This window comes from Pezoporus flaviventris, unplaced genomic scaffold (assembly GCF_033815535.1).
Source record: "Pezoporus flaviventris isolate CSIRO_AGI_PZ_B2104156 unplaced genomic scaffold, CSIRO_AGI_Pfla_v1 ptg000020l, whole genome shotgun sequence".
Classification (NCBI taxonomy): Eukaryota; Metazoa; Chordata; class Aves; order Psittaciformes; family Psittacidae; genus Pezoporus; species Pezoporus flaviventris.
Genome location: NW_026892568.1, coordinates 2234073 through 2246811, shown reverse-complemented (window position 1 = coordinate 2246811; position 12739 = coordinate 2234073). Strand labels below are relative to the sequence as shown.

Genomic DNA, 12739 nt, shown 5'->3' with positions numbered 1-12739 from the left:
CCATATACCTTTCTCCACACAAAAAATGAATACATTTAAAATGGTTTATTTAAAAAGTAAGGATTAAGTACATTATACATGGTTGTGGTTATACCAGTAGAACTGAAACACAGTGGAAATAACACTTTAGAACTGCAGACAGAAAGGTAACCTCAAGGGACGTGGTATATTAGCCCTTGTGGATATGTGATCCATACAGAAAGAAAAGGTAATATAAAAATAGTTTACTGTTAGATGTATGGGCACATGAAGTGGTTTCTCCTTTTACTCCTATTGCGTATGAGAAACTAGGAAGAGAGCTGATGATATACCTGAAACTTTTGTTTCCTGGAAAATAGAGCCTGATCCCATAGCATTTATTATTTAGGTCTGCTCTTACAGTATGTCACAGGATAATGCCAAAAGGCTGATTTGTGTGGTAATGATGTGATGATATCTGCAGGCCTTGTTGAGAAATGGGGGCTAATTTGTTCGATGCTGTCAGGGGAAACCAGAGAGATGTGGAAGAACAGGTGATTTGTATTCATATCTTTTAAAACTATCACTGAGTGGTTTCAAACTCCGAGCACAATCTTCCGCTCAGACAGATCAGCCACGGAGCAAGACACTGCTCATGGGCAGGAGTGATGCGACTCTTTCAGTGTCGTCAGAATCACGGTTTTCCACTGGAAAAGACTGATTTGGGGGGGGGATTTTTTTTAAACTGGAATTGTTCAATGAAACAACTTTCTTTTTGCTTTGATTAAATTATTATTATTAGTTAAATTATTGTGAAATATTTAATTATAATTACTGTGCTGAGATTTGACGTAGACCATGGGTTTTAAATCACAGCCCCCATTCTCCCACAGGATGAAAGCTCTGGTCCCTGTTATCTCCCTGTACCTTTGTTCCCTGTCCGTACGCTGTATCCCGTGAGCATCCCATGAATACTTGCTCGCTCCATCTCCATTTTCAAAGGTGGTTTGTGGAGAAGGACTCAGACTGAAGCAGGGCATCGTTCTCAGAGAGCTGCTGAAACCAGCCCTGCTCTGGGGAGGAGGCTCTGGCAAAGAGGAACATCCCAAAACGCTCGGTAAGACTCTTTTGTTGTCAGGGTGTAAAAACACTGCATGTGCCTCTGCAGGTCTGAGCCGGGCTGTAGGGAAGCCTTGGGCTTTGGCTGGGATCAGATGGTTGGTTTTAAACACATTCACTGGAGAATGATGATTAAAAGAACAAAACCAACGCGCGAAGCAAACCTCACACTGTCAACTCCCAGTTCAATGGACATGAGCTTAGAAAAACAGCCTATATCTAACTCCTGGTTTTAAAGGGAATGGTTTTATTCTTAATTACAGTAAACACGAATGAGGACTTATTTCTAACTATTAGTTTTATTAACACAGTGGGAAACAAATAGTTCTGGGAAATTGCACTTGAAAAATACATCGACTATAATTAGATGTAAATTAATTAGCACTTAGTATGACACACTAATGAGACAGAAGGTTGGTGTTTTGTTTTCATTGCAAACTTCTACTTCTATCATAGCTAATCAAAGTATTTGAATATTACGAAGTCTCAAAAAGTAGGAAATAATTTATTGTTTGAAAGCATAAAGATTCTTGTAAAAAAAACCTTTCATCAAGAACTTTAATAATTTTAGAATTCTTTTATGTTGTCCTAGCCGAAAAGTAGGTAAAAAAGTTTTCTTGTCTGCCTCTGAATTTTTTCTTTAAAAAGCTTGCGTAACGTCTCTCTCCATCGTGTGTTGATACAGAAAGTAGCACAACATTTTCTACTTTTCAATTGTTCCCATCCCTCCATTCACTTCAGGTCTCAGAGTTCAGAGGTTTGAAAAAGGATCCCAGCAGAGTTTTAACCTGAATGGAAACTCTTAATAAGCAGGGATGAAGGCTCCAACCCACCTCTGCCAATATAACCATGCTGCTCTGCCAGGCTGAGGGTGAGGCAGAGCTTAACAGCGACTAGGGGAAGACTTTAGCTTACAATTGAGACTTGTGTCTTGGTTCTTGCAAGGAGAGAGGCTTAAGCAGGGTTTACCTGGAGGGGAGAAAGGATTCAACTTGCTTTTTGGGTTGTTAAGGCAGCTCCTCCGGGATTTCCCTGGAGGACTTGGTTCCGCTAGCTGAAAGCCTCATATCCAAAACACCACTTAGTCACTGATGCTGTGGCCATCGCAAGATGAATTAAGACTAAAGAGGTTTTAACAGTTTGGCTGAGCTCTCCCACTATCAGTGAGCCAAATCATGACTTTTTTTTCTTGTCATTTCTCTAGTCTTCCGATAGCAAAGATTTTCTGGCCAAAGATGATGGGTATATAATCTACAGGAATTAGATGCTCCTCTCTCACTGCACCTAATTCAGCCAAGGGGAATTGGGCACCTTATTCTCATATGGCTTGGTCGAGCGGTCACTAAAATTAGCATGAGTACTATTAAATTAAATTACCTTTGAGTCAGGCCCTCGAGCTTTGAGATTCCAAGCCTACGTGTAAAAAAATGAAAGCAGGAATTTGAAAGAAAAAGGATATTTCAGACTTTTTTAGAAACATACAGAAGCAAAGGGTACAAATTAGCTCCCCCTTAGGTGATGCATAGTCTGTGGGCTCTCTGCACGTCAGTAGATTCACCATTACAAAATAAATTAAATTAGACCAAACCAAACCATCATTTCCATCTAAAAGCAACTATACCTTGCACCATGCGGCACTTATTCATAATAAAAAGATTTTAATAAATATCTCATAAACGGTGATTCTTTTTTGTTCTGGTTTAAAAAATACAAAGTTGTCATCCGTTCTGTTAACACTCCGTCCCCATCGCTGCAGGAAGTTTTGCTAGTCCGAACTTATTAGCTTCTCATTTTCTCACGCACATTGCTTAGGTATCTTAGTTTCCAGTAGCGTTAGTGTTGCACTTGTGAAGCAGTAAGGAAAACAGGAATGCAGTCGCAGGGAACCGGCCACCCTGGCTCAGCTCTGCTTCTCACTCTTGCTATAAGTAGTCTATAGGGGCTCCTGACAGACAGCACTCAGCACCTTGCCAGATCAGGCACTAGGGCTAGTCGAAATGAGAATTCAAGTTTTCTAAATGTTAGGCAAGAAATGATATTTGCAAATATGCTCAAGTCCCACCTACTTTAATCCTTCCCTTTTTAGGTGTTTCAGGATGCACCCACCCTCTTCTCCCCTACCTGCATTGCCCCGAGGGACGACTTACACCAGAAATGGGAGACCCCCCTTACACCCCATCAGGGAGTCTGTAATGCTCAGCATGCGGGTGCTCTGCGGCTTCAGTAGCACAGGTCAGTTTTAGAAAGTGTTGCCTTCAAAAATATTCCCTTTTTTCTTTTTTTTTCTTTTTTTTTCTTTTTTCTTTTTTTCTTTTTTGGAAAGAGGCAAAGCTTACGTTGCATCAAAGGGAAGTGGCTCACTTGAGGAGCAGTTCGTATTCATCCTTGGGCTTGGTTATAAATTACATTTGCAAGTTCGTACTAAGGGATCTCGACATTAGAAAAAAAGAAGAAGTACAACAATTTCTCTGTAATCCTTTAAAACACACTGGTGGCCAGTCCTTTGCAGTTTCTCCACGACTTTGTACACACTACAGAAGTGCAGGAACATGAACCGCCTTCATCTTGTGACACCAAGAACTGAAAGAAACGAACTCCAAATAGCTTCAAAAAAAGCTACGAGCGTGTGATATCATTATGTTGGTCCAGAGGATCTCCACTTGCTACCTCAACGCATGCCACAATTCAAGAGGTGAGAGGGTATTTTAACATCGCTCCTTCTCTCTCATGACCGATCCATTCTGTTTCGGTATTTCTTCAAAAAGCACGGGAAAGGAAGGTGCTTCAAACAGGTGTTGTTCTCCTGTTGACCATGTTGACATGGAGTCCTTCCTTAAACTCCTTCTGAAGGAAGTTGTGAACCTGCAGAAAACTGGCTTCTTGGTCTGCGTTGTAGCTGGCAGCGGTTGTAACCTTCAAAGGCTCTCTGGAAAGAGTGTACATGGAAATCTCATTCATGGGAATGGTGCTTGCTATCTTCATGCCAACTGGAGAAATGTCTCTAGATGGAGAAGGTTCTGTAGACCGAGAACTGGATCTGGACCTCCGCCTCCTGTACCTGTAACTTGGCATCCTGGCATAAGGAGAACTGGAAGAAGTCTTAAGGAATTCCCTCCTGGTCTTAAACCTCAGCTCTTTGTTCTTCTCAATATAAATGTTCACAGCCAGAACACCTATGGTTTCAGCCACGATGAAAGACAAGGCTCCAAAATAAAAAGACCAACCATAGTTGTAATGGTTCTTTTTGTCCTCATCTCGCTTGTCACTCGGGTCACCTGTGTTGCTTGATATGTAGACAATGATCCCTATGATATTACTTAGTCCTAGAGACAGAAGAAGATAAATCAGTGGTTATGTGCCTGGGAAGATAAAACTCAAGCCATGCTACTTTCTGGACCTGAATAGCTCAAAGAAATTTTATTGCATTTATTTACTCGTCCATTTATCTCAAGATTTTATTCGTTCTTGAAAAACAAAGAACAGATCCACATCTGGGTCACATATGCTCGCATGGATCCCAAAATGCTCATCAGAATTTGTTCCCACCTCTTCATTGCCACCGTGGGAAAGAAGCAGCATATGGGAGCTCGCTAATATTGTTAGTGGGATTCTAGCATTCAGGATAATAATAAGAATACATTTTGAGCTCAAGGCTATGGCTGTTCACCTTGATCAAGATAAGTTCTCTTCCACCTTGCTGAATTTTCATCTATATGCAGCGTGCTTAATCCCAGCTTCAGGGAAAGCTATTAACAATGTGGACGACTCTCTCCGATGTTTCTAATATGAAAAATGGGCTCACCTATCGCAGGTGAATATTTTCTGCCATCATAGGAAAGAAAAGGCCCTGGATGCAAGAGGTGCCTGATCCATCTAATGTTTAATACATTTTTAATAGTGCAAAACCTGCTTGTTACTGAATTTAGCCTCCTTTTTGCAGGAAAATGAAAAGCTTTTCTAGAATACACTTGTTCTAGAGCTTCAAAACATGATTTCGTCTTGAGCAATTTGCCCAGTGTGATGCTGTTAGTGCCCCAAATCCAGAAAAGGGGTTTATATTTTGTATGGCAGGGAGAGAACTGCTAACAAGCTTTTCCACAATCCTTTTCAGTTTAAAAAGGTCGCACTTAAGGACTCAGTTTAAGGGGAACATACCTGCTGCAACAAAGAGAATCCCAGCACTGAGAATAATGTTGTTTTTGCTGTTGTAAATCCTTCCTGCTCCGACACAGAGTCCTCCCAGCAACAGCAATATTGTGCTTAGGATGGGGAACACACTGGAGGCACGGACAATGCCTGCAGGGGAGATAGATAGGGGGAAAACCAAGACAGACAGTAATCATTTCAGATGCCTCCTCGAGTGCAAGTACAGAGCTTACAAAGTCTCAAACCCTTTTGCTTTCCTGGAATTATCACTGATTCTGCATCTCTGGGCACATTTTTGGGAGCCAAGGCTCCAGTGTGGCATGGACACTCTTCACTAAATAGCTTAAATCTCTTTCTCCTAGAACATCCAGAGGTACCACCATTATCTGAAGCCACCACGTACAGAGCATCTCTGGCAAAGCATGAGGTAAATGACAGCATCACGCAGGGAGCAGCAGTGAAAAATTCATGAGCTGGCTACGAGCCCTACATGTGGGGATGGCTTCAGCAGACAGATCCCTTCCGTGATAGGTGCACAAGGTGAGCAAATTACAGCTCTTGAAGTCTGCAGCAGCTAATAACCCCTTTTTCTGTTGTTGAATACCGAGGCTGCTGAAACCTTTCTGATTGTTAAGGGAGAAATTTCAACAAGTGTGTCTCGGATGTTTGTGTTTAGTTTCCTGACAGCTAAGTAGAGCCATTTAAAATTCCGTGCTTCAGTCCATTCACCAGAATGGGCTATAAAACCCCTGGAAAAAAGATTTAAAACACCACTTGACGGCAGCTTTCAAAGTCGGGTCACTACAAGACCAAGCAGCGATTGAAAGGGAAGTGGCAGGGAGGGAACAAAAAGGCTGAGAGAAAAATAAACAAGTACAAGGCGAGAGATGTCCGCATTGTAAAACCAAAGGGGTGAAACCTGGTAGGCGTCCCTGAAAGGCAGAGCGAGGAAATGAGTTATATTGCTGTAGAGAGAGAGGATTTTGTTGAAGAATGGGAGATAAGGTGCTGAATACTGCTGTGGAAAACAGGATTGCCCCAGAGCTGGGGACAGGGGAGAGGCAAAGGCGCAGAGGGGAGCCCCACCAGGGTGAGCGGGTGCGTGGGCATGGGGCCAGAGGCTGCTGTCCCAGGGCTGGGTGCACGGAGAGGAGCAAACCTCCCTCGGGCTGGATCTGCTGCTGTGTGCGCTTTCCCGGGTGCCATCCGCCAGCAGGGCCCGCTTCCCAGGGAGAATCAGCCAGATGTTACAGCTGATGCTTTCCCGTTTTACTTTTGATGGCCGTGGCGTTCCCAATTCAGTGAATCGCTTCCTAACGATTCCCCTGGTAACCGGTGGCAAAACTCCCGCTGACTGCAAAAGGGACAGGGCTGGGCATTTAAAGTGCTTTTGTGAGTGATACAAAGCCCCCCCCCCCCCCGGCTGCGGTCCCAGCCCTCATTAGGATGGTGCAAACGTAAAGCCAAAAGGACAGTCCCTGCCTGCGAAGCTTATGCCTGTATCGATCTGCACCAGTGAGAAAAGTCTGTCTCCTACCAAACCCGGCAATGTCGCTGCACGTGTCCTTTACAGACAGGGCATTTTCTAACCGGATCTAAACCCAATTCAGTCGATGCATTACTATTCAGACGGTGTCTTGCAATAACTGGCAAATCCAAGCAATGAGGGTGTAAGGTTTCTAATCAAAGGCTGTTGAGTGGTGAGAGCCTGTTCTGTTGTCCTGGGTGTATTCCCACGTGTGTGGTATGAAGTAATGGTGCTTTGACCTTTGGGTCAGTTTTTAAAGTCAATTATTAGAAACAGATTCAATGTCATCTCTGTGCCGCTGGACATGAAGGCACCCCAAATCACTGTCTGTTAGTGTCCTGGCAAAGGACAGCATGGCTTTAAAATTTACTGTGGCCCACCCTTTCTGGCTGTTGTTTCCCCTGTTTTATGGTCATGCTATTTATAATGATTTCAGTTAAATCAAAGAACTTTCCTAAAATGCTTCAGTGATATCATCAGCAGGAACTTGCCAGACATGCCAAATATAGGGAGTGGGCTGTTCTACTTGTAGCAATAATCTGCAGAGATGATTTTTCTACAGTAGAGTGAATATGAAGAGAAAGAAAATCAATATGAATTAATTTTATTCACATTTATTTGTAATTAATTAATAGAGAGAGAAAGAAAATGCCCAGTGTTCTCTTCTTGTAGAACTCTACTGTATATTTTTTTCTACCCTGTGTAGCTCTGGAATTTAAAAGGAAGCTCATAGGTACCGTGTAGAATTTACATATGGCTCCTGATACTGGTAATAAAACGACAACACATCAAAACCCATTAAGGCAGTCTGATTTTTGCTCTCTCCCCTGCTTTCTTTTCCCCTTGTTTACCATCCTGTCTGTTTACATCGCCTGCTCTGCACTGCTATGCCTTGTGACACCTTCTTCAGTGGAGCGCTGCAGCGTGCAGTGCTGCTCCTCCCCATGGGGCTGTGAGCCCCCGTACTCTGCTCATGCTTTTATTCTCCTCCAAAAGGCAGGAGCCAAGCAAACAGCTTTAAAAAGGGGGTTCTATAGCATGTGGGAAGGAAGTGTAGACATGCCCTGGGAATGGGGTCCCTCTCCTCACTTTTGCATCGCAGCAGAGCCTCACATATGCAGTGAGGATGAGTATGGCTGAAATCTCTTCTGCAAAGGGAGAGGTGCATGTGCTGCATGCAGTGCTGGGCTGGAGCAGCTTGCTGTCCATGGGCTGCAGAAATGCAAGAGAGGGAGGAAGCTGGAGCACATGCCTGGGGTTAAGTGATGCCGGCACCAGCATGGGCTCTCTGGGCATGGCAATGGTACCCTGCCTCTTGCTGCGGCTCTGCACAGACACGTGAAGGGGATTTTTTTAGACATCCCGATTGGTGTGTGTTGTCATAAGGAAGGCTCAACAGGAGGGGTCTTACTTGAGCTCTTTTGCACATGTTAGTGGTCACTATGACTGCTGCTCACTTAGTTTTGCCTGAATGCCAAAGGGCAAAATCTAAACTCCTGCTCCTATCCACACCTTGGACAAAGGTCTCCTAAAATTGTTCTTTTTTTTGTCACTGATTTCAATAGGCTTTTGAACCAGTGCCTGATTCTGCTGGCACCATGATGTTTACATTTATCTCAAGACTCTATTAGAGTGGTCGCTGTGGAGCAGGCTGAGACCTCTCATGCTGCTCTTCCAGGAGCACCAGATGAACATGGCATTGGACCATTTATCTAAGCCAGACAGGAGCAATAAGGATTACCCTCACCGTGGCCCTCTGAGAAACTTGTGCCAAAAATGGCTAAAGAACACGGCGAATGATACAGAGACAGAGACTGCAAAGGTGCTGCACAGAGGGCAAAATCGGGACGGAACGTCTCACGTCTCCTTTGAAACAGGATGCAAATATCCTCTTGTCTTAGACAATGATTCGATCCCTATTACATGTACGTATGAGCTCATCTCTTCTGGATTTAGATACATAGCCTTTCAGTAATCTCTAAATCAGGTGTATGCATTTTAAGTGGAGCTTCAGTTTTTCTCACAAGAGTTAAGCAGAGGAGCCCTGTTATCTGCGCAGACGATGTGAGGATGAGCTCACCTCTGTGGGGCTCATTTTGCAGAAGACATAAAGGGTTGGACCAACTTGTTTTTAAGATCTGTACTTAGTCACTTTGGAAAACAGCTTTTAGGAACACCCGTCACAAGCACACTTACAACCAATTTACCAATCTCAGGTCTTACTGCAGAGCTGTAGACTGCTTTTCCCAGCTCTCCCTTCTCTCCAAATCAAGAAGGCATAATACACTTTTATCAAGATGCTACTTAATTCTTCTTTCCTTTACAGGCCTTTTACTAATGATGTTTGTTTCTTAAAGCTGACTTGGCATCCATTTAACATTAGTTCCAAGTCTTTCTATGAAAGATAAATGCAGCTGTGCTCACACTGTGCTATCCTGCCTTCGCGTGAGCACTGAAATCATGTCACCCAAGCGCTATGACTGATCTAAATTGACAAGAGTAAAGAGCAAAAAAATCTGGGTTTTCTGGTAAAGTGTCCTTTTTGGAGATTGATATTTTCTTCCCCTGTTAGTAACTAGAATTTGTTTCCCAGAAGGGAGCAGAAGGGCAGAGTGGTTCTCTCAGTGGTGTTTCAGGTAATTAATAGCAGTGTAATTGAGAAGCGTTTTGACTTGCGGGTGTCTCAGCCATCAGCTCATTCATTGCTCCCTGAAGCTTTCCCAACGCCTTGTGAACTTTCTTGGTAAAGGGCACTGCTTTCAGCTTGGCTGGCCAGCCCAAAAGGAACAGTGAGGCTGGGCATCCTCTGGGGAGTGGGAAATCTGACTCAAACTCTGCAGGTTCCAAGACTTCCCATCAGCTGAGTGAGTGGTCATCTGGAGGAGCTGAAATGATCACCCTTATTTCAAACACCAGGCTGGTGTAATTCCATGCACAGAGCAGCAATGGCTGGCTGGCCATGCAGGGAAGCCACAGCCCATGCCCGTGCTGAGATTTTGCTGCTAACTGCAGAAATTTCAGCTTCCTTCCAACAATGCAGTAATTTCACTGCAGGGGGAGGTGGCTCAGCAGCTGCAAAGGATGAGGCTTGCGTAAGGGTTGGGTTTAAGCATTAGGAAATGCTTAACCCACTCCTCAAACTGGTTTTGATACCCTAATCAGATAAATAGTCCCTCTGTAAAATGCCCTTACCAGCCCGGGAATGATGGCTGCAGTTTCCATTTGGAAATTTTCCATATATTTAGAGAATGGGCACTACAATTGAAAGCATTCCACCGGTTGAAGGAAACCCTTGAAATGGGGATCCCCGTTGTCATGGTTGTGCCAGGGGCAGCGTGAACCGGGCATCCATCACCACTGCTCTGTAGCACCCAGTTTGCAGTGAATAAGACTTGCTTGATTCCACTCTACACAATAGAAACCCAGGAACATCTCCCTGGCCTCTGTATTTGGTATTACTTTTCACTTACGGAGGAGGTATTCTGAGCTGTCATGGTCATAGTCATTGTCTTCAGGGAAATGGTTGATTCGGAAGCAATGTCCTTTGTAGATTCCTAAATGGAAAGAAAGCAAATGTAACACATGAGCAATAGAACCAGGTAAATGTGCTTCGCCAGCTCTGCTTTGCTCCCTTTTCCTCCCAGGTGATGTTAGTGAATTTTTCTCCTGTTGGTCACAAACCATCTCTCAGGTCATGATTTTTGGGCAGATTGGGCTGAAGCCTCACTGAAGGAAGGGAGAGCCAGGATTTCTGGGCTCTTTTCTTCAGTCTGCCGCTAATATAGTTCTCTTGAGATTTGAAATCAGTCTGCTTTATCAGCACCGTGTTTGTCTTAACAAGCACACCGAGTTTGCAAAGCTGCTTTCTGTTCCTAGAGTGACTGTCACTCTGGGTCCCTGCTCTGGGATGGTGGTCCACAACAAAGCCAAGTGCCAGGCTAGCTCCCATCACCTCTCCTGTCTCATCCCCAGTGAAGTGGCTTCCCTTATCAGAACTGGCAATTGTTGAACTGTCTGAGGACTCTTCAGCTACTCTCTCAGCTTGGAAAACAAGTCCATAAATCTCTTCCTGCTCCAATTTAAACCCGTATGTCCCCTCAACATTGGCTCAGCTTTCAATGACGTATTTGTTTAGTTAACTGGTAGCCTGTGCAGCAAGTCAGGTGTGAGAGTGCACTCCTGATACCTGAACGAACAACACCAGGGTTGGTTGGATGAACCCCTCGCTCGATAGAACAAGATAAGGTTCAGCACCTTGTCCATCTGGATAAAGCTTTACATCAGTATTTTGTATTATCTTCTATCATGGTTATCCACGGCCACATCCAGTCTTAGCTGCTGTTGGGTAGTTGCATTGCAAGCTTCACGGGGACCTCTCCCCAGAGAGTTTATTGCAGGAGCGAGGCCCCAGGGTGTGATTCTGCCTTGGTGCTTTCATTATTCATTAACCAGCACTTTCATGCCCGGGAACATACGTCACCCAGGATGAGTTATCCTCTGCACAGGGGTTTCGGTGCTTACAGCTCGAGCTGGCAGAAGGATTTAAAAACCTTCAGTTAATACCGCTTTAACAGAAGCACAGCTGCAGTCTGGGGGATATAAATGTGGATTTATTTCACTACCTATTACCAATGATTACAAAGATCTCAAAAGAATTACTAATCCGGAGGATTTAAATTGCACCCTGCGAGTGTCAACTGCAGGTTTGCTACTACAGTGCGTTTAATTCTTCCAGTAAAAGATGTGTCTACTCTAATTGCGGTAACGGCTCAGGCTTTCTCTGCACAGCACTTCAAAGGCTGTGAACAAGAAGTGAGTGGCTCATGTCACATCTGGAAGCGACACACCTGCCCCATCTGCCAGGCGGAGGAGAGTCCTTCAGCTGGGACTGCTCCTGCTAAGCCTGTTTGTCCGTGCATCCCTCTGCCATCAGCTGGTTTGTCACTCGCTATGAGTCTCCAGCAAGGCAATCCAAACCCCGGATTTTAAAGATCCCACTGCTTGTTTTTATGGCAGTTCACACAATGAAATTAAATCGCTCCCAGCTTAACAGGGCCTGTGAGGTTGGATGGTCATTTCTTTGAGCCTCTTTGGTATGGTGAGCTGGTTTAGAGGAAAGACATTCAGAGGATGATTTTTATCCTCTCATATTCATTAAGGAAAAAATAAATCTGAATCAGCTTCTCACCCTGGTTTCCTATGAAGTAGGCTTTTCAATGGCTCTGTGCTTGTGTGTGTCTGGTGGGGCCATCTGTATGTACTTCTGTGTGTACTTTATAGACATACAGTCTGTATGTACTTTATAGACATACAGTCTGTATGTACTTCTTCAGTAACTTTTAAGGTAGTTGGTTGTATTTATCCACAGCTGATAAAAAAGTAGAAGTGTCACAGGTAACTGAGCTCCCACAACAGGATGATACACGAAGGAGAAAGCTCTGTCCATTGAAAGCTCTGTGCATTGAAAGCTGCTTTGTGAACTTGCACGTTCACAGCATGGGCATGGGCGACAGCCCAAATAAATGTTCTACTTCCAGAAACTCAGTTAAGAGGCAAGAAGTCTGCAAGACTGAAATGTTCCCTAAGCCCCTTCCGTTTGCAGCACTGATGGATTGATGGAGGGTTTTGGTCTCCGTGAAATGGCCTTACATTATTAAACTTCTGGATGAAATGGGCCCCTCAGCAGAAGTTTCTCTTATGCCGAGGCCATGAAGCCATCCCTTCCTCCACAGGACTGAAATGCATCAGCAGGATAGGATGGGCTGGTATTAGCAGTGTCTGGGCTATTCCTCTCTTATGGTTGGAGACCTCCATTTCCTGGTGCTTATATAAGCCTAACAGAGGTGAACAAAGAGTTTAATTAGCCCCAGACAGAAAATTCCAGATGAGCGTGAGGTTTCTCTTCTATTTCCAGTTTTTAGGAATACTGTGGTTGGTCGTTCTGGCCAGCTTTATGCAGAAATAGCAAATTACTGTGACATTTGGACC

At 44.1% G+C, this 12739-nt stretch overlaps 1 protein-coding gene across 1 annotated transcript in view; it reads right to left on the bottom strand.

The window, feature by feature from the left end:
• Positions 1-30: 30 nt before the first annotated feature.
• CACNG4 (calcium voltage-gated channel auxiliary subunit gamma 4) overlaps positions 31-12739 on the bottom strand; it is a 42885-nt gene continuing 30176 nt past the window's right edge. Inside the window, exons 2-4 of the mRNA XM_061455273.1 lie at positions 10222-10305; positions 5233-5373; positions 31-4400 (exon numbers count right to left, since the gene is read on the bottom strand). Of these exons, the coding sequence (XP_061311257.1) occupies positions 3862-4400; positions 5233-5373; positions 10222-10305 (764 nt within the window). The 3' untranslated portion in view covers positions 31-3861. The remainder of the gene's footprint in view (positions 4401-5232; positions 5374-10221; positions 10306-12739) is intronic.